Source organism: Sparus aurata, chromosome 20, assembly GCF_900880675.1.
Source record: "Sparus aurata chromosome 20, fSpaAur1.1, whole genome shotgun sequence".
Taxonomy (NCBI): domain Eukaryota; kingdom Metazoa; phylum Chordata; class Actinopteri; order Spariformes; family Sparidae; genus Sparus; species Sparus aurata.
The window spans coordinates 11,792,897-11,815,032 of record NC_044206.1 but is presented as its reverse complement, the minus strand read 5'-3'; the positions used below and the strand labels follow the sequence as shown (position 1 = coordinate 11,815,032).

At 41.2% G+C, this 22,136-nt stretch overlaps 1 protein-coding gene across 2 annotated transcripts; it reads left to right on the top strand.

Annotated features, from left to right (window-relative positions):
- The first annotated feature begins 9,544 nt into the window (after window positions 1–9,544).
- Window positions 9,545–22,099, top strand: top2a (DNA topoisomerase II alpha). 2 transcript variants are annotated; one of them, XM_030400870.1, is made up of 35 exons: window positions 9,545–9,720; window positions 11,054–11,200; window positions 11,414–11,504; window positions 11,623–11,686; window positions 11,782–11,927; window positions 12,180–12,277; window positions 12,372–12,584; window positions 12,992–13,165; window positions 13,525–13,626; window positions 13,719–13,856; window positions 13,951–14,089; window positions 14,179–14,336; window positions 14,462–14,587; window positions 14,774–14,884; window positions 15,271–15,376; window positions 15,519–15,628; window positions 15,727–15,819; window positions 15,903–16,017; window positions 16,112–16,233; window positions 16,356–16,504; window positions 16,628–16,859; window positions 16,950–17,084; window positions 17,434–17,634; window positions 17,753–17,948; window positions 18,139–18,230; window positions 18,320–18,466; window positions 18,565–18,648; window positions 18,747–18,956; window positions 19,061–19,181; window positions 19,798–19,965; window positions 20,343–20,523; window positions 20,630–20,685; window positions 20,781–20,912; window positions 21,162–21,394; window positions 21,535–22,099. In XM_030400870.1, the coding sequence occupies exons 1-35, from the start codon at window positions 9,703–9,705 to the stop codon at window positions 21,682–21,684; spliced, it is 4,758 nt and encodes a 1,585-aa protein (XP_030256730.1). In that variant the 5' UTR covers window positions 9,545–9,702; the 3' UTR covers window positions 21,685–22,099. The 2 variants fall into 2 exon arrangements, with proteins under 2 accessions (XP_030256730.1, XP_030256729.1); XM_030400869.1 differs by having other exon boundaries at window positions 19,795–19,965.
- Window positions 22,100–22,136: the final 37 nt, after the last annotated feature.

Below are 22,136 nucleotides of genomic sequence, written 5' to 3'. Positions count from 1 at the left end.
TTATCATGTTTGATCTATCATAGGGGCATTGAAGAGGGCACGTCTGTTGCATTTAATTTTATTCAATTGTGGAGGCAAATAATAACCTTTTAACCAAGTCTTTGAATATCATTTCTATTTTATTTTGCGTCTAGTTTGATCTTCATCTAGTCTGAAATTCTTTTGGACCTCTCGGTTGTTCAACCAAGGCCGCATCTTTTGTTGCTGTAATATCCTAATAAATGATATAATCTACTCAAATGTGATGACTAATATTCTGCTTTGTTGCATGCTTGATACTTGAAGTGATTTACAATCCCTCACCCTCCCCTCTTAGAAGATGCCTGGTCTATCCCTGTGGTGGCAGGTCTAATAGGGTTGACTGGGCTCAGTAAGACATCCTTTGGTCAGTCTGCTTTCTGTAATGTAGTGCGGAAGTGGACCTCCTTAGCAACAAGCATTTAGGGCTCAGGAAGCGTTGTGGTTTTTAAAGCCATCCTCAAGCTTTGGCACAACAGTTCCGTCTCAATAATTGCCCTTTACGTAATGTAGTTCTCATAAAGATCGTATTTACCATCCCACACAGATGGGCTTGAATGTTTTGTGCTGCTTTATGAAGTGTATTTTCTATTCTGTGGTGTTTCATCCCTGCAAACAGATGCAAAGTAACTACAGGCTAACTTGAGTGCAATTACTTTTAACAGTGTGCTGACCCTGCAAAAAATCGGCTCCAAAATAAATACAGAGCTCCACAATGCAATGGGCGGTCATCCTGTGTTACTGGGCCACCCCGTTTGATGTTTAGTCCTCTGAACAAAGGCTTTGCTCATTAAGTTCGGGCTGAACTGTTCAGGTTTGTGTTGCTGTTTCCAGCAGAGAATACACGTCGGCCGTCTCAGCATTGTCTCTGACTGTGTTAATGCAAGTTTTGTTTGCCTGTGTGACACGGTAGGTCTGACTGATTGATCGTCGTAACACATCCGTGTGTGTCTCAGTCCCCATGAGAAGCACATACAACGTGGCGCTCATTGTTGCCCGCTCCCTATTCACTCCTTTGACAGCCCCGAGGTTACGGAGCTGCTCTTGTCAATTAGAAGACGACGAGATAAGTGGAAGAGCATATGACAGCGAAACAGCAGAAAATAGGATTACTGTCCTCATGGAGAGAGAGGAGAGTGCACTGAGAGTCTTCCCCAACCTTATCAGATTACTTCAAATGCTCCGCTGAGGTTGTAAGCTAGACGGGTGCTGTGTGCATTATCAACCAAGCATTAGTCCTGATAGACTACACTTTCAAGTGGATCAAAGTGTCTTCTTTTTTTCTTTTTTACTCTTCATGCTTCCCCCTTCAGCCTGTCAAGTATGGCAAAGCAGGGCTAGCGCTTCCTCCCTGTCATCCTGATACATGGGCAGGTGGCATACCTGTGAGCTAACATTAACCCATGACGCCAAAGAGCTGAGCGTGGGGTTTGCCTGTGAAAATACCAGAGTTTTTCTACGATGTGGCTTCAACAGAGGATGGGAATGTGATGCTATTAGGGTTCTTTGTGATGCAGCAGTACAAAAGGACTCATATTAATGAGCTCTCTCGCTTTCATTCTCATTTTCTTATCCTTTGTCTCACCCGTTCAGGCAAACATACATACACGCGTGTATATTTAAGCACACACACACACACTCTCTCTCTGGCTCCCAGCTTACTCCTCGTCCCTGTGCAAGATCAAAGTCCTGCCTTGTCTTTGTGAATACAACATTACCCCGCTTTATTTATTTATTTCCTTCGCCAGTCTTGAAGCTTTTAATCAAAAGTGGTGAGAAAGGTGTATTAAAAGCATTTCCCATCTACCGCCAGTAACAGGGGGGGTCGCCTCACCTCATCTTTCCTGTGAAAAGCCTCGTCTTTGAAGTCCGATACTATTGACATTGAGGAAACAAAGGACTCGCAATATGAAAGTGTTGTAGATATTCATAGATCGTTGAATTCCCCACTGGCAAAGCTATTGCTGGCTTAGCCTTGTCAAAAGCTTCCAACGTGCAGGTTAGAATCTTGAGCAGCAGCAGATTATGAATGACTTGTTTTGCTCCACAGGTATGTTCCAAGTGGCTGACGTTGTTTGTGGCTCGCGATTTCATAAAATTTCCTTGAAATGTTTTGGGGAGTCTGCTGTTTTTTGAATGTTGAAATGTTTTTCTTTTCTTCTTCCTATAGTTGAATATCCTTCACTGTGTAGTATTATGTACGTACACACTTTGACACTAGACGGCATATTCATCTACTGAAAGTGTACATTTTCTCTGGGCTCATTGGAAATCTGATTTTACAGGGGCAGGCTATATAGCTACAACACTATATATGTATATATATATGTATATATGTACAGTATGTATGTATACAATATATAGCATACCATCACCAAAGATATTACAATTAATCTTGTAGGTCTCATGTCATCATCAGTTAATTTTGTTTTCGATAGCCCAACCAGTAACTATCTGGTTAAATATAAAGGGAAAAAAAACACAAAATGACAAGAAATATAAGAAACTGTTTGGTTTAACACCGGCGATCAGGAGACTCCACTAAACAATCAATCTCATGGTGACGCTAGAGGAAAGATCAGGGGATCACAATAATCTGTTAGCTTTATCTACTGGTGAACACAAAAATCTGTACAACATCATTCATGGCAGTCCACCTTGGGGTCGTACATCACTAGAAATCATTATGAATCGGTGTGAGGAGAGAAAACCTGCTGCTCAGGAGACGTACACTCTATGACAGGGACGCAGTACACCCTGCTTCATATTAATGGGTCAGAAGTGGGAAAGGTTGGGAACTATTGTTTCATGGCTGACCAGGCTAATGGGGAACTTAATGGTGCCTGACCACGACTGGCACATGCACAAGCGCGATTTACACGATCGTCGATGCTTATCTCAGTCAATATTATTGAGGTCATGGTATGCTATCTTTCACTCTGCCATCTGATGCAGCCGGTTAATCAAACCTGCTTCCTTTGTAGAGTCAATATTAAGTTTTAGAAAGTGAAAAGACAGAGCTCACTCTGCATTTTGTCCATATAAGGTATTCCATCTGCTGCAGATTCCTCATTGTTATGATTGTGAAAGAACTCATGGTCACATTTTTTACAATAGGTGTGAACAATCAACCAAGTGCCGTCACTGATTGCAATGAATGGCATCTTAAATGTTAAGTTGTTATGATTTCCTCCCGGCACAGGCAATAGAGGCACTTGGAGCTGCTTTCCACTGCCCTTTTAAAGTAATTAATAATTCTTGGTCCTTCATTGTGTTTCTCAGACATATTCACAATGACAGACAGGGAGGGGTGTTCACCTTAAAGGTCATGTTATGGACCTCCAAGGACACTGCTGGAAATGTGATGGTCAAAACATGACCCGACAATGGAAATCGTCTGTGAATGTTAGAGGATCACTGGAGAGGTTTTTACTTTCCCGACCACTGTAAATGTTAGAGGATTAAATATTCAAGAGTCTCATCTACAAGAATATTACCAATGCTTTTTATTTTTAGTCAAGGTTGGTCTTCTCATTTTTATTTTTTCCTATGACAAATTCAGCATACAGTGAGCTACTGAGATCTGCTTTTGCACGTTAAACAGTTTGCCGTCATACACCGAATGCTGACAGTGAGCATGAAGCTGTAATTTCAGTTTTATAAAGACTGGTGCGATTATTTCATGCTTGTTTTCATATCAGTGTGCACATTACACCCTGCATGCTCTACTTCCTGTCGATCATCTAACAACCACAGGAATAAATGGGAATAGTCTTTGCTGGGAAATAATTACTCAGAAACACTGAGGTGAACTGAAGCAAATTCACTTAGGCAAACTCATAATTGAGTTCTCCAAGGGAGAACACACATCCGCAACTCTAAAACACTGAGTCTTCTCAAAGAGTAACTTTTACAGACATGTTGGGTCCAGTTTTAATTCAACATTTAACCAAATTGAATTGGGGGCAGAGGTTTCAATTGACCTTGGTGAAAAATTTAGAAAAAAATGAAATGCTTCTTTCTTGCAGAGTTAGATGAAAAGATGATTACCACTCTTGTGTCTGTACGTTTAATATGAAGTTACTGCTAGAAGATGGCTAGCTTGACCTAGCTTAAAGACAGGAAATAGGCGATGAAGCTAGCTTACTTCTTTCCAGAGCTAAAACAATCTGCCTACCAGCACCAGTAAAGCTCACAGATTTACAGCGCAATATGTAAGAATTTTAGTTTTTGTTACATATAAATATTGTGCAGAAAAAAAAAAGTATGTGTGGAATTGCAAAGATATCTACTGAAGTTAGCATACTAACCAGCTAGCCCCGGCTTATCTATAATACCACTCCGAGCTCCCAGTCCGGACCACTAGCTGCAAGGCTAACTGATCCAGCCAGCTAAGGGCAACCATAGTGGTGACTGCAGATATGCCACCCCCTGTTTGTTTTAGTGTGAATTAAAGGGAGGCAAATTTCTTTAATATTGCATCTTTAACACATCAGGTTTTACACCAGTTTCCTGGATGCCACAGAGTGACAGTCAGTCCAGAAATCCCTGCACCTGGCCAAGAAATAGTTCTGCGCAAACCTCCTAGCAAAAATTGCTGTTTTTACATTTCAGTTTTTGACATATACAGTTTTAATTAGTAAACTTTAGAGGGTTTCATACCTTTAAACAGAGCCGGACTAGCTTTTTTCCCCAACTTTAAGCCTTTAAGCTAAGCTAAGCTAACTGCCTCCTGATTGTAGCTTCATGGACAGATGTAAGACTAGTATTGGCCTTTAAATGACTTCCTAAAATATCTTACGGCTCCTTTAAGATCAAGTAGTGGGAAAATTATTTCTGAATGTCAGGCTGTCAAATTTGAGTCAATTAAAGTGCACGTGGCATGGTCAGCTCATATATCTTTGGTGGATGGAAAGGCCAAAAATGCAGAAAAAAAGGTGGATGTTGAAAAGGGTCCTTTCCCCTGTCAACTGAGATACCTTTTGTTTTCTGTTGGAACCAGCTCTGACATACCTGTCAAGTACTCAGTTGGAAGCAGCAGTTGGTTACCTGTCACCCTAATATCCGCAACGCAGCACTATCCTTGTATGACACGGGACATCAAGCTGCACCAAGCAGCCCCTTTAGACGGCTATAAACAGATCTGTGACACATCAAGTTTCTTTCTCCCCCACTTCCCCAACAGTCAGGCTGTATCAGGCCTCAGAAAACACAGGGCCATCAATAAATAAACAGGAAAGCAGGTGGTACTGAGAGCGCGGGTGTCCATCTACTTTGCTAACATCTCTCAGCAACTTCAGATGGGTGACTATTTTTGGATGCTGCGTACTTAGTATTCCCTGTTTAGAACTGCCCACTTCTAGTCTGTGTGTGAGTGTGTTACGAGGTTAGAATAGTAATGGACGAGTTGCAAACAGGTGTGAAACTGCCTTCTCTTAAATTACTAGTGGATTTTTTACTCTAGAGACACTTTAAAAAATAAAAAAAAAAACTACAGAGAAACGTATCAGAAGGCAGCAGAGGGTTTCTTACATCCACAAAACATTTGCCAAACTTCTTATTTTGTCAGATTTTCTTGTATGTAGGCTTCCCATTCTGCCATTAAAATGAATATTTTAACAGTTTGGGAAATATTTGGTGATTTGCTTTCTAACAGAGAGTTCAAGACAGATAGATATGACTCTCATGCCTGCTTTTTAAATATTGAACAGTACAGGCATGAGACAGTTAACCTAGCTTAGCAAACAGACTTAAAGCAGGTGATAAAAACATGCCCAGCTCTGTCTAAAGGTACCAGTAGGTCTCTGTAGATCTAAGCTGTGAGCAATATGCTAATATGCTTATTTCCCGAAAATGCTAACTATTTCTGTCATATAGAAATCTGAAATTTATGTTTGCAGATGAACTGTTCTTTTCAGAATACATACTCCCAACCGTCCAGTAGTCCTGACTGCACTGCTAACCTCAGCTGATGCCCCAGGTTGAACCACCTGGAGTTTACTGCCAGGCCATGCCTTGTTTCTCCCAACAGCAAACACCTATTACCTTAATTTTGGAGCTTTCTCCACTCTTTCGCCTACCCCCCTGCAGTCGTCGGAGACATCACTCCAAATAGTGTTCACGCCCTCAAGAAGAGATTGAATAAACACCTCCCCTGGATGAGACAGCAATCCTAAAGCTTAAGGCCTTCAAACAAGCATGAGACAGCTTCATATTCCTGAGTAGCTGCAGATCTGTGATAGGCTCTCTGGGTGGTATTCGTGAGGCTCTGCAAAAGCAAAAAGAAACTAAAGTTTGAATAAAGGGTATGGTTAATCCCCTCTAATTATAGTTTTGATGAGGTGATGAAATACAGTTTGAAGGTAACCGTAAATCCCATCTCACAAAACTCTCGACACAGCTCTGCAGCACATTTTGACTCTAAATTGTCTCTCTGTCAGGTACAGAGGAATCAAAAATATGCTATTTTGAAGGTAGCATCCATCCTCCTTGTGTTGTTGTACGTGTACAAAGCAAAAAGAAGCATGGACGAGGGCAGTTGGCACATTTTTTTATATTTCTTAAAAGAAATCAATCATTCTTTCCGGCTGAAGATACCGAGTGCAAAACCAAACTGTAATGTGCGTTTGCACCTTTATACATGGGTGCAGGTGTGGGTGTATTTGTGTACATACACTCCACTACATCTGCTGGACCACAGCGCAAACTCCTCAGCCCTATTATTATCATGCCAAGGTCAGATGAGTGGGCAGCATAGCAGAGGAAGACAGATAAGAATGGTAGAACGGTTAGATAAATCAGGTTACTGCATTTCCATTGACTGATAACCACCAGACTAAAACTGTAAAAGCTTTGCTTGGTGCCGCATAAAATCCTAGATTTCAGAATATCTTTACATTAGCTGAACACGGCTGTAAGACACACAGCGACGCTCTGCACAGTGATATACTGTAGCTGCTAAAACACATCAGCTGAGTGCTATCATGAAACTATGGCAGCACACTTTTAGGGAGATAAACCCATTAACCACTAAATAGCTTTTAGGCAGCTATCATGTACAGTGTGTAAGCGTGTGTGACAGAGCGATTGGAGGAAATGAGGGGGAGAGGGAGGAAGGCAGGGCGGGGCTGGAGAGAATATTGATAAATGAAGCAAAATTGGATGCTGAACACTTTGGGGGGAAATGGAAGGCTGCAATTCCAGAAAACATCACAGAACATTTTCTTGCAAGTCACTTTGGAACATTTGTACATCGAAAAAGACAGTAATGGTTTGTACCAGAAGCGGCCGACATAAACAATGGCATTATCATTAGGCGACATGGAGAGAATGGGTGAGCTTCATTCTCTACTTCCTTCCAATTAGGGATGGCCTAGTGGGCTGGGTAGTGTGTAGAGGGAAAGACACAGTACAGGCATAACCAGGACACCATCTCTCACCAGCTTTGATTAGACCGCAGGCCAACTGATGCGGTTCAGCAGCAGAGAACTTGTTGTGGTGAATACTTGATTGTCTAAAGCAGTCTGAAATGTACCTTTAGTTCAATATGTTTTGTTGCAGCAATATCTACTGAAGTTAGCAAGTAATGCCAGCTCCCAGCTCCCAGCAGCCAGCGGTTCTGATGATCTGCTGCCCCCGTATTTCTTTTTGAGTATGGATTCGACAGGAGGCCAATGCCTACATATTGCACCTTCAACTGATCTGAAATTATGTATATTGTGAAGTGCTGACTGTCTGGTGATTCAAAAGATCATACATTTGGAGCCAATCGTGTTTCCTGGTCGTTGTACATCTGTGGAAAATGTACATCTTAGATGTTTATGTGTGTGCAGGTGTGAGTGTGTTGGAAAAGATGTATAAAAATATATGGATTTAGGACTTGCGCACGTATGTACACATACACATCTGCGTCTGCTTGTGCATACATGCCAAATTGTGTATTGCAAGTTGTGTAACATATACAGTGAAACAAATTGAACTTTATTATCATACATGTTATCTGCCAACATGAACTAAAGGAAAGTTATAAGGAGTACATCTTCAGTATTTTCTACTGTGTGTCACAAGCAGCTGTCACCTGCTGTTCTTTGGACTAAAAAAAGTACCTTGAGTGATGATGGCCACTTTGACTCTTTCGGAAATTATCTGCTGACTTTGCAGGTGCGGCTTCCAGCCGAGATGTAAATAAGATGGAGTGTGCGAAGATGTTAAATATTGCAGCTTCACTTGGCTGTGCGAATCCTGGACGGCATTATGCAGCTGTGAATATCACAGTTTCTCTGATCTCTGGAAATCCTGCAGGATTATACAGCGATCATATTAGGCTTCAAAGAACATGGTAATGCTTTAAAAGTGCTTAAGCTTGTGTGATATGCCATCAATAAAGACAGACCTTTGAGTAAGTTGGTAACCGGCCATTGAGTAAAACATTTGCAATTTAAGCGTGGAACAGAGAAAAATTGTATGGTGAGACCTGAGGAAGGACAATAAAATGTAGGCATTTGTTTCTTTCTTTCTCATTAAAATAGACAAGTGAAATAACATCAGACTGTTTATTGTGCATTTGGAGGATTTCAGTTTTAGCTTAATGTCTTTTTGAATACCACACAAGGTGCAATCTAGTCAGTAATATGATGAGACATAAAAGCTCTTTGATAAAAGTGTATATACTATTTAACAATACCCAGGTAAAGCATGTGAAAGACAAACAAATTTCTAAAGTATGTGGCCACACACTGTGTAGGAAATGTACAGTACATACAGTGACAATGACACAATGCTATGATGTTAGTGCTGGCCTTCAGATTGAATGGTTGTTTACATCAGTATCCTGGCAACTGTGTGAAAGTGTAGTCCTTTTTTTATAAAAACAACCCATGGGATAAATGGGCTATGATTCTGACACTGCTCACCAAATAATCCTCTCCAGTACCTCCATGCCAATATCATATCAATATGTCTAGCATTTATTCCCACTGCGCTGCAGTATGGCCATAACGATAAAAAAAACACAAAACATCACTATATATTTTTATATCGGTCTCCCCACTTTAAGATAAATAAGTGCCACGTATTAACTGTAACAGGCCAATATGAGCAGGGTTTCTATGAACCAGGACATATAATAATCACTCAGTCATTCAATTAAAGAATAAAGTGTTTACAAACACAATGTTTATTTCCATATAGGCCAATAATTGCCAAATCAGAGTTGAATGTGCAGTTTTTATGACAACCATAACAAAAAACTTCGTTCCACTTTTCTTCTCTTCACATGTTTTTAGATGTGTGTCGATGATAAATAAACTCCTGCAAATGTATTTCGAGCACGTCTTCTATTATTTCCGTGTTGGGAAATTGAAGCTGATTGGCCATTTGACCCGTCGTGGGCGGGCTCATGCGTCTTAAAAACTGGATGATTGGTTCTCTCTTTGAAAACAGACGCCTTTAAGTTCCTCATTGGCGGAACACTTCAGAAGGCCCTTCGTTTGATTGGTCAGTAAGCTGGCGCGAGAAGCTTCTTCCAAGTTTTGAATGTTGAAACCGGGCTTTTGATTCACTCGGCGACCACAGTGAAGCCAGGCAGCAGTTACCGTTAGGAGTTAGCCGAGGGCTTATCAGCTAGCGTAGTTATAAACTAGTCTCTAAATTAAGCGCCAGGGCTTAGTAATAAATATAAGAAGAATGGCTGAACCACTAAAGGTAACATTATTGTCACTTCGATGTTAGCTCTTTGCAGACAGTGCTAATGTTGGCTAGCGTCACATTGAAACTTAGCAACAGTTTATGTTAGCTAGCTAACATCGTCTATCAACTTCTGTTTTAGACGATATTTAACGTAATAAGAGTGGTGTTCAATGCGTCATGCAAAGTGCAACGGTTAAGTGATCCGTCAGTAACGTAACAACTCCACTCAAAGACACACGTCCAAACTACAAATCTGATGTGGGCCACTGCATTTTCAGAAACCGTGTTAATGTTACGGTCCGTATTTACCGTTTAGCTAGTTAGCTAACGTTAAAGTACCGTTACATCCTTCTTCTGTACCGCTGAAGAAATAATGTTACGTTACCCGTTTCACATCACAACATGGCGGTGCACACTGAATAATAATATTAACTTATATTCAGCTAGAGTCAATGTTAACTTAAATTTAACTGCTTAGCCTATGCACTTGCTGTAACCTTTTCTCAAAATGGGACATGATCACTTTTAATGATATTTGTCTTAAGATTGTAAGGTGAAACGCAGAACATTTTAGTGCATGCCAGCAAACACCGTTTCCAACATCTTCCCCTCTAAATTGTCTATAAGCCACATGGTGAAATCAGGTCCCCGGAGATGTTTTCTTTTTGTAGACTGTGCAGTATACACTGATGATTTAAGTTCTTTAGTGGGTAAAGTCATTTTTTTTGTCCAATTTTGTTTTGTCATCTCAAGATTGAAGTAATTTCAATAATGTGCAGTTGTTTATGCAGGTGTTGTTGGTTATTGTTTGGAGATTCCCTGAAAAACTTTTGACAATTTCCTAATATCTGTCTTTTATCCAAGACCTCTAAAGAGAAAAGAGGGAAGGCTGTCATCATAAGGACGTGTTTTGTTTTATGTTGATCAAACTGCACAAATGTGGGTTAAAGTACAAGTGAACCTGTCACAGTCTTCGCTGCCTACGCTATGACCAACAGAATTTAGGTAGAACGTGATGGATTATAGGACTGGTAACAGAAGCCTGAATACACTGTGCAAAAAAGTAATGTGGGTGTTTAAAAGCTGCATACTACTGAATCAACCAAATGGCCAAGCATACTGTATGTTGCAAGCTAAGGGGCAGAAAACAAATATTTATTTTTCAGGTTTGTTGGACATTATATAAAATCTGACTACCTCTCAGCATCTCTAACATGTCTCACATGTCCCAGATAAACATTATTTCTCTCACATTTGTTTTAGGTTTTTTTTGGTCTAGTCATACAATTTAGGCAGCAAGACAAGAAAATGCACATTAAAGATTATAAATGTGTGTTATGCTCGACAGACCTTCTTTGAAAACAAGCCGATGGAGAAGACGAAGAAAGATCCGAAGCGGATGTCGGTGGAGAGGATCTACCAAAAGAAGACGCAGTTGGAGCACATTTTGCTTCGCCCGGACTCCTACATAGGCTCTGTAGAGCCTGTCACCCAGGTAAGAAGACACAAAGCAAGGTCTTTGAAATTAAAGGCTTCTCTGATAAAACAATTGATTTAAGTCCTATGTAAATTTTAAATATTTTTGGAGAGAATAGTATTCTCATTGCAGAGTTGCAGGATATTGATTTGAGGAATAAAGCATTAATGGTTCTTATTATACAAATGTATGCATGATCTTTGGAATCATTGATTGACTTCTTTCTTTTAGCAAATGTGGGTGTATGATGAGGACGTTGGGCTGAACTGCCGCGATGTGACATTTGTGCCAGGGCTTTACAAGATTTTTGATGAAATCCTTGGTGAGTAAATGGTTCATTATTGCAGATGGTGTATTATGTAGAAAGACAAAGTGTTGATTGTCCTATGTTGGGCCTACTTTACTCAAACAATTTGTTTGTTTGTTTATTCTCTCTACAGTAAATGCAGCTGACAATAAGCAGAGGGATAAGAGCATGAACTGCATCAAAATCAGCATTGATGTGTGAGTAATAATTAATAATGCACAACCTTACAAGATCTCAAGTGTCACTTTGCAGACGCACATCATGAAATGCATGTCTACTTCTTTCCTTTCAGTGAAAACAACACCATCAGTGTATGGAATAATGGGAAGGGTATTCCTGTGGTGGAGCATAAGGTGGAGAAGGTTTATGTGCCTGCTCTCATCTTCGGACAGCTCCTCACCTCCAGTAATTACGATGACGAAGAGAAGAAGGTCACCGGTGAGTTTACTAATTTAAAGTGAAGAATTACTTATAGTCTACTATAAGAGTGGAGTAAACATACTCCAAATGCCCATGAAATGATTTTCAAGGGGTGGATTAGCCATCTGTGAACACTCAAGTTGAGCAAAAATATAAATTGAGGCCACACAAAGGCTGTGTATAAACGAGCTACAGTCATGTTTGGTGTTAAATCAGTAGACTGTTAATTTTCTAATATCCTAACCCACATTGTCCAATATTGTTCTTCAGGTGGACGCAATGGATATGGTGCTAAGCTTTGCAACATCTTTAGCACAAAGTTCACCGTAGAGACTGCCTGTAAAGTCTCAAAGAAGACCTTCAAGCAGGTAAGATGGAGGCCAAACCAAATTTGCTCTTTTGCCATCATTGTAAATTGTAAGTGGAAATGTTTCATTATATGTCTGTCTTTGTTTTTCACAGACTTGGTATGACAACATGGGCAGGGCAGGGGATGCTAACATCAGATCTTTTGACGGAGAGGAATACACTTGCATCACCTTCAGGCCAGATCTGCCCAAGTTTAAAATGAGCACCCTGGACAAAGATACAGTGGCGCTGATGACCAGGAGGGCCTATGACATTGCTGGGGCGTCCAAAAGTGTCCGTGTGTTCTTCAACGGCAAGAGGCTGCCAGTACGTCATCATGTCATTTCACTTGACATTACTGAACCTCACTTCTGCCTGACAACCACCTATCTATTAAAACTCTCTCTAAATTTTAAATTAGTTTAGTCTAATTTTGAAAGCCAAATTAGGTTTACGGTTGAACTCCACCTCTTAAGAACAGTTATGAAAGTTAAATGATTTTAATTAATTAGAAACCTGCTTTTTTTATCCTAGTAATCAAGCTCCAACATAATATTATGACATTCTTCAAAGCCTTTAAAAATATCCTTTACTTTCACATAGCTTTGATGTAGGAGTTAGGGTTTTAAATTGTACAAACAGTATTCACCACGTATTAAGTTCTATAATTTATTAATTGCATATACATTTTTAAAAAAAATCTATCGATTAAGACAACTGCTCTTTTACTCCAGGTTTCAGGTTTCCGTAGCTACGTGGACATGTACTTGAAAGACAAGGTGGACGAGGTCGGCAATGCACTCACTGTGGTCCACGAGATCGTCAATGAGCGCTGGGAGGTCTGCCTCACCATGAGCGAGAAGGGTTTCCAGCAAGTCAGCTTTGTCAACAGTATTGCTACCACCAAGGTAATGTCACAGTGAATCAGAACTTTTGTGATGCATTCATTTTATGTTTACAGTACATATCTGTGTGACAGTGATTGAATGTGGCTTTTGACGACTATGCCAAACCCATTATTAAATGTTTTATGTGTGAGCCGCTAGAATACTGAATGCCAATTTTAATCATCTTTTGTCAGCCCTGTTTGAATTTTCATCTTAGAGCAACTATGAAGCATCTTAAGGTAGATTGAACTTGTAGGCTAGGACCCTTTGTCAGCTAAGTACATGCTTGGCTGCTCTCCCAGCCACTTTATGTCACAACGATTAAGACTTATGACATTTATTCTGTAAATGGGATGTTATGTTTGTCCCCTTTGCCTCAGGGAGGGAGGCACGTGGACTATGTGGCTGACCAGGTCGTTGCCAAGCTGATCGAAGTGGTGAAGAAGAAGAATAAAGCTGGGGTGGCCGTCAAGCCTTTCCAGGTACAGTCATCTTAGTATACCGTCACATCATAAGTCTCCAGGTGATGTTATCAAAATGGATAACTAAATAACTCCACTCCCACTCCATCCAGGTGAAAAACCACATGTGGCTGTTTGTCAACTGCCTGATTGAGAACCCGACCTTTGACTCTCAGACCAAAGAGAACATGACGCTGCAGCACAAGAGCTTTGGTTCTACTTGTCCTCTAGGAGACAAGTTCATTAAACAGGTGCTAATGGAAATACCACTGGCATGCATTCTTGCCTTTTTAAAAGTGTAATAAAATAGTTTTCACTAATTCCCCTCTTTTTTGTTTTTCATAGGCCACATCCTGTGGGATTGTGGAAAGCATCATGAACTGGGTGAAGTTCAAGGCTCAGACCCAGCTCAACAAGAAATGCTCAGCTGTCAAACACACAAAAATCAAGGGGGTGCCCAAACTGGACGATGCCAACGATGCAGGTATTGTACACCGCACTCTTTTTTTTTTTTAATAGTCTAGCCTTGTGAGAATGAAAATGAGCTCATGCAGTTACCATGTTCTGTTGCAGGTGGGAAGAACTCCATCGCCTGCACACTGATTCTCACTGAGGGAGACTCAGCCAAGACACTTGCTGTGTCTGGGCTGGGTGTGGTTGGCAGGGACCGCTACGGAGTCTTCCCCCTCAGAGGAAAAATGCTCAACGTGCGGGAGGCCTCACTCAAACAGGTCAGTGAGTGTGTCAGTGAATCTAGCTTTATATTATTGAATTTCTCTTGTATGGACACAGATCTGTCTCTGATGTAGTTTACCAAAGAGCTGAGGGTGACATATTTTTTGGTCTTCCTCATTAGATCATGGAGAATGCTGAAATCAACAACATCATTAAGATCCTCGGCCTTCAGTACAAGAAGAACTACAGCGACCCAGAATCCCTCAAGAGTCTGCGTTACGGCAAGATCATGATCATGACAGATCAGGTGCACCAGCTGTTTCGTCTCAGACTTCTGTTTAGTGCATCTAATTTGTATTCATTTCCAACTTAAAAATGATTCAACTAAATGAAATGTATGTCTATAGGGCTGCGTCTACAAGTTCAAATTAGCTTTACAGCTTTCTTAACATTAGCATGAATGGTATCTACTGTATTCCTGTGATCGTGACAGGATCAAGATGGCTCCCACATTAAGGGCCTGCTGATCAACTTCATCCACCATAACTGGCCGTCGTTGCTGCGCCACAACTTCCTGGAAGAGTTCATTACCCCCATCATCAAGGTACATATTGTCACTACCCTCACTGTGATTCACTGAATCGATTCACTGAGTCATTTCAGATGGAGCAACTCAGATGGAGCCTTGGTAGTTCTTGTTCTGTACGTCTGGTTGAGTTGATTTCTAGCCCTGATAGAGATCCAAACATGCTACTTAATTTACAACAACACTGCCATCTGGTGTCGAATCCTAGAGCTCAACATTGTTTTGTGGAAAGGCTGCTATTGACTGCTTTTAGTCAACGGTTCTACCATTTAATAATTAAGATTTCTCTTTGATGATGTTCATAATCTATCCTTATTATGCTAATTTTTAATATGTTAATCATTTAAATGACATGGTGAGAAGACATGAAGTGATTGAGACTTGTTTTATTTCCCTCTCTTTAGGCATCTTGCAAGAAAACTGTGCTGTCTTTCTACAGCATCCCTGAATTCAATGCATGGAAGGAAAGCCAGCCCAACACCAAATCTTGGAAAATAAAATACTACAAAGGTTTGTTATAAACCCCTGTGTGGTAGTAAAGATGACAAGTAAGCACTTCTACATACCTGGCCTGTTGCTGGTTGTAATCTTGCCTGTCTTTATAGTGCGATATCTAAAAGGTCCTCTTTCTTTACTGTCTTCATCCGTTCAGGTTTGGGAACTAGCACGTCGCAGGAAGCCAAGGAGTACTTCTCTGATATGCAGAGACACCGTATCCCATTCAAATACGCTGGACCTGAAGACGATGAAGCTATCACCCTTGTAATTATATAACATTATAACCTATTTCAAAATGTCTTACAATACAGTCAGTAGAAGTGTGAACGTCTGATTGTTGCCTATTCTTTTTTTTGTCCCAGGCCTTTAGCAAGAAGAAAGTGGATGAGCGGAAAGAGTGGCTGACCAACTTCATGGTCAACAGGCGCCAGCGCAGGGAGCACAACCTGCCTGAGGTAAAATCTAAAAATGGAGTAAACCGCATGTACTCTACTGCTGTTTTCTGTCAAGTTTCACTGCATATTTGCTCTCTTCACAGGACTACCTGTATGGTCAGGCCACCAAGTCCCTTTCCTACAATGACTTTGTCAACAAGGAGCTGGTACTTTTCTCCAACTCTGACAATGAGAGGTCCATCCCCTGCCTGGTGGACGGTATGTGAAATTAAATTGAATCTTTAAAAAAAAAAAATCTGTTTATTAGGGATAATAGTGGTCTAATGTGTGTCTGGCTTAACGTGTGTATCAGGTCTGAAACCAGGCCAGAGGAAAGTGCTGTACTGTTGCTTCAAGAGGAATGACAAGCGGGAGGTGAAGGTGGCCCAGTTGGCTGGTTCGGTGGCTGAGATGTCAGCCTACCACCACGGAGAGGTGAGATGACTTTACACTTAAATGAGCTGGTTGTAAACATGCTAAGAATCTGTGTTTCTTATATTTATCTGCTTTGATAATACAGATGATTCAATTTTCTATACTGTTTCTTCTTATTTCAGGTCTCTCTGATGATGACCATTGTTGGTTTGGCCCAGAACTTTGTGGGAAGCAACAACCTGAACCTGTTGCAGCCTCTGGGTCAGTTTGGAACCAGGTTGCATGGTGGCAAAGACTCTGCCAGCCCTCGATACATCTTCACCATGCTCAGGTCAGCAGCCTCCTTACAAACTCCACATAATCTGAAGCTGCAGGCCTCCTGCACACGTTTGCTAAAATAAGAATGTGTGGACGTTGATGTCGTGGTTTACCTCCCAACTTTCTGTCCTTCCAGCCCACTTGCCCGCCTTGTTTTCCCAGCAGTGGATGACAACCTGCTCAAGTACAACTATGATGACAACCAGCGCGTAGAGCCAGAGTGGTACATGCCCATCATCCCCACTGTGCTGGTGAACGGTGCCGAGGGCATCGGCACAGGCTGGGCCAGCAAGCTCCCCAACTACGACATCCGAGAGATCATCAACAACATCCACCGCATGCTCAATGGCGACGAGCCTCTGCCCATGGTGAGGACAGGAAATGGCTGCTGTTTTTTATCCTGTGTCATCTGGTGAACAAATAAAATTATAAGGATAATTGATCCTTTTCTTCCCTAGCTTCCAAACTACAAAGGTTTCAGAGGCACAATTGAGAAGGTGATGGAAAACCAGTTCATGAACAGCGGAGAGGTGGCCATTATTGATTCCACCACCATTGAGATCTCTGAATTGCCTGTCAAATCCTGGACCCAGGTTAGTTGTCTAAGCTTTATCCCTGTTCTTAGGGGGATATATTCAGGAACTGAGTTTCTGTCTCTAAAAACTAATGCTGGTCTACATGTCCTGGTAGATTTCATGCCTTGCAGCAATTGAGAGAAATCCAGGTCATACATTGTGTTGGTGTTTGACAACTTGTGAATGAGAGTCCAGGGTTTTCCCTGCCATTATAACGCTTAGGCGCCTAAAATGGCTGTAGTGGTTCCCCAGTGGACTTCTTTAGCAGATTTTATCATTGAGCTATTTGAATGTTGATTATTGAGATTCTTACAGAACTCAGAACTTAACAGAGACTCCATTCGTCTCCCTCTGTTCTGTGGTCTAGACCTACAAGGAAAACGTCCTGGAGCCAATGTTGAACGGCACAGAGAAGGTCCCGTCTCTGATCACCGACTTCAAGGAATACCACACAGACACTACCGTGCGTTTTGTGGTCAAGATGACAGAAGAGAAGCTGCGGGAGGCGGAGGCTGCCAATCTCCACAAGGTCTTCAAGCTTCAGAGCCCCCTCACCTGCAACTCTATGGTAATGGCTGCATAAATGTAACATTACAGTGACAGAGGATAAATCAAGTCTTCTGGATGCTTGCTATAAAATCTCACATATTTCTGAAAAGCTTAATCTGTCTTTTTTCTCCATTTAGGTTCTGTTTGACCATGTGGGCAGCTTGAAGAAATACGAGTCCGTGCAGGATATTCTCAAGGACTTCTTTGAGTTGAGGATGAAGTACTATGTGCTGAGAAAGGACTGGTTGACCGGCATGCTCGGGGCAGAGAGCGCTAAACTGACCAATCAGGCCCGCTTCATTCTGGAGAAAATCCAGGGCACCTTGGTTATTGGTTAGTAGCTTGTGTAATTTAATTTAAAAGACATGCAAATAATAAAAATGAAACATTTGTATTATCTACATTTCTTCCTACTAAAAGTGAGCAATCTAACAGTCCAAGTTTTAGGCATCATTGCGCAGACCTAAAACGTTTTAGATTTTTATTAGGATTAAAAGTTTTAATCCTGTCCATGTGCTTGCAGAGAACAAGCCAAAGAAGGAACTGATTCGCATGCTGCAGCAGATGGGCTACGACTCTGACCCAGTCAAGGCTTGGAAAGAGGCTCAAGAGAAGGTAGGGCGCGTTTCTACATCAATGAGGAATACTAAATAATCATCTACATCTGAGCTAATGGCTTCACATATTGGTGTTCATGGTTTTAGAATGAAGAGGAGATGGAGCAGGAAGATGAGGAAGAAGCAGAGAAGGAGGACACCAGCGGGCCAGACTACAACTACCTGCTGAGCATGCCCATGTGGTTCTTGACCAAAGAGAAGAAAGAGGAGTTGTGCAAACAGAGGGATGCTAAGGTGCGATGTTCAGTCATGCCTTCAAAAAAAATTGGAAATTTAATTTGGTCTGTCTAATGCAAACTTTGTCAATTTCTGACCTGACTGCTGTCTTATAGATTACAGAGCTGAACGCCCTGAAAAAGAAGAGTCCAGCAGACATGTGGAAGGAAGACCTGGCTGCTTTCTCTGAGGAACTGGAGGTACCGGCTCGTTGTCTAATTTTTATACATCCAGCCATAAGTGCACTTCTTTAGTCACATATACTCACTGACAATATCCTGTTCCTTCTTGTGCTCAGAAATGTGAGGCAAAAGAAAAGGAGAGTGCCGCCATGCCTGTCGTTAAAAAGGGCGCTGGTAAAGGCAAAGCGGTGAAGGTGAAGCAGGAGACTATGCCAACACCACAGGGTCGCCGCGTTATCCCACGCGTTACCAGCACCATGAAAGCTGAGGCCAACAGGAAGGCTGATCTCAAGAAGGGAGAAGGCAAGAGGGGCAAAAAAGTCAAGGTATGTCTTTTCATGAAATTTAAATCTGCGTCTTGAACTATTTTTGGTTTAGCACACTGCCGAAATGAAATAACATTTAACTTGACTACATTTCTGTAATGTAGAGCGAAGATGTGGTGATGAAGATGGAGTTTGGAGAAGATGCAGAGAACGCAGAGCCGAGCGAGGAGGTTGGTTTGGCTGCACGACTGACGAAGAAAACTAAAACCCAGGCGAAGGAAAAAGGTAAAAATGGCTGAAATGACACATGAAAACGATAATTGGCCAAACTTGAGTTGATGATGAGTTCTGTTCTTGGTATATTCTCATTTTTATGATGTATGTTTTTTCTTCATAGCTCAAATTCAACTTATATTCCACTCATTCGAGAAATATGCAGCAAGATTATTTGTTGAATAATGATAATAAAACAATCATTTTAAGCCTTCAACTCCCTCAGTGTTTGCATACAATTAACCAGCAACCAACTATTCTTTAGTAACATCTAGTGGCAGCTCTGTGAAAATGCATCATCTGCAAACTCCACTTGATAACAAACTGACTCAGGTGTCATGTCATACTGCTTGATTGCAAAACTGGGGCAATAATATATGATTGCAAAATTGGGGCAATAATATATGGACTTTGTTATCTACATCATAATTTGCTATTAACAATTCTGCACCAGCATTTAAAAGTTCTGTCTGAATATCCATTTACCAACAGCGGCACCTATATTCCCACAGTGGATAGCTTAAAGGACTTAAAAGAAATAAAAAAACTTTAACCATCATTATAAAATATATGAAGCTTTATTGCATTTTTATTAAAGATGACTAAGGAACACTCTTCTTTGCAGCAGTGGCATCAAAGACCGGCAAGCAGAGCACTCTTCAGTTCAAGCCCGTTTCCAAGAAGTCCAAGAAGAACCCGTGGTCGGACGAAGAGTCTGACAATCAGTCTGGCGACAGTGACATGGAGGTGGAGGAAGTGGTTGCCCCCAGGGAGCGGGTTGAACGTAAAACTAAAGGTGAATCTACCAGATGATCCTGACCTGTCATCAGTGACGGTTAGACGGGGGTTTAAATAGTTGTTTCCCATCCTCCTCTGAAAAGGACTGTCTCAGCTGTTTGCTCATACATACCCAGAACACCAGATTAGATGTAATCACTCTTGAAATGTTTTGATTTTAATTAAAATGTTGAAAAGCTGCATTTCCTAAGGCTAATTAGCTCTCTTATCTCAATTCGTCCCCAACTGGTCTTCCTGACTGTAGTGACTCCTCTATTATGGATATCTCGAGGGAAAACAAACTTTTCAGTCTAATTTTGGATTAAAAAAAACAAAAACCGTAGAATACCCGGCAGCATTGGTTAATCAAACCTTTCCGTTGTTTTTTTTCTGAAGCTGCGGTGAAGTACAGTATGTCTGACAGTGAAGATGAATTTGATGACTGGGGGAAGAAGGAAGCTCCAGTGCAGAAAGCTGTTGTCAGTGATGATGATACCAGCTTCGCCCCAGAGCCCAGCTCCATGCCTGACAGCGATGTGGACTCACCAGCCCCACCTCCTAAAGCTCCAGAGCCCACGTGAGTATGAAGACAATGACGTACAAAACTTCTTCTGTAACATCAGGGCTTTTATCAGAACATTTTTATATTGATCTTATAATTGAATTTCATTATTTCTATGCAGGAAGAAGGTGGTGAAGAGCAAATCCACAGTGAAACAAGCTGAAAGCAAGTCGAGCTGTAAGTATTTTTGTGTAACACTCCTGTGATGAGCTTGAGGAATAATGGGCTAATTTATCTGAGATCTAATTATTTGCTCTTGTGGCGCTTCACAGCTCCCTCTGATGATCAGGTGCCTGCAGCCAAGGCACCAGTTCAACGTACAACCAAAGATAAAACAAAAGAGGCTGCGCCTAAGAAAGCTCCTGCTGCCAGGAAACCAGCTGCATCCAAGAAGAAGGCTGCAGGTAAACAGCCATTAAACAATAATTAGGAACAGCTCAGCGTGGTTTATGACACACTGATGTTTCTCTGTTTATGTATTTTTTTGAGAAATGATACCAATAAAAAGTCAAGATTACAAAAGCTAAATTACAGTTATAGTTTTACATGTTTGTTACAAATATTTGTTGTTAACTTGTGATTAAAGTGCGTGATGGTTGGAGAAAAGAACTGAAATGCATTCTTGGTTTGTTCTTCCTGTTTGTTTCTCATAGATGTGAAGCAGCCGTCCATCATGGATGTTTTTTCGAAGCCCAAAGCAACGTCCAGCAAGCCTGCCAAGAAGGTCCCTACGTTTGACACCAGCGACTCTGAGGGCGAAGCTAAAGCTCCGGTCACAAAGGCGAAGCCCGTTCTAAAACGGAAACAGGCCGACAGCGACAACTCTGACAGCGACTCAGACAACCTCATGTCACGTCTGAAGGCCAAAACAACTGCCGGCAGCAAGGTCAGTTTTACACTGAACTCTAATTTGAGAAAGGGTTTTTACATGTTAATGGGCCAGCAGACCTCATTTTATAAATCTATTTAGTTCAAGTCATTATCATCACCTTGTTATAAACTTGAACATTTTCTCTGTACCTGTAGAAAACCAAGAAGTGGCTCGATGACGACAGCTTCCAGGTCTCAGATCAGGAGGAAGCATCTCCCGTGGCGGTGGCGCCGCGGGACAAGCCCTCACGTGCCCGGAAACCTGTAACCTACAACCTGGACTCAGACTCCGATGAAGACTTTTAAAACTTAGTCCCTAAACCAGTGTCTACATGGCCAATTTTTTTCATAGATCTTGTATCAAAGACCGGTTCTTTAGTAAGTTATACATAAAGTTTGTGCCATATGCTGACATATGGCTTTGCTTTTATCACTGGAAGCACCGTTGCATTTACACTTGTTGCTTGAATGGACCTGCAGTTTTTACAAAGCTGATTGATTGATTGTAGAAAAAATTGAAATAGAATCTGTTTCTGTGTCAGGTGCTTGACCCTTGTTACACCTGAGTATCTCTGCTTTTAGTGTCCAAATTACTAACACTTATGGCTACTCGACATTTCTTTGTAATCCACTTTTGTTTGTTTGTGTCCTGTCTTGTAAATATTTCAATGGCTGTTAAGTTTATATGGCAAAAAAATAAAGTTAACCTGTTTGTACCGATTGCAGCGTATTTGGAAATGAGAGTCACATGATGGGAT

Bases quoted from the DNA above. Each gene is read 5' to 3' on its own strand.
- top2a (XM_030400869.1), top strand. The intron at 14,885-15,270 runs GTACATATTGTC...CCCTCTCTTTAG, and splicing joins TCATTACCCCCATCATCAAG to GCATCTTGCAAGAAAACTGT. The intron at 19,182-19,794 runs GTAAAAATGGCT...TCTTCTTTGCAG, and splicing joins AACCCAGGCGAAGGAAAAAG to CAGTGGCATCAAAGACCGGC.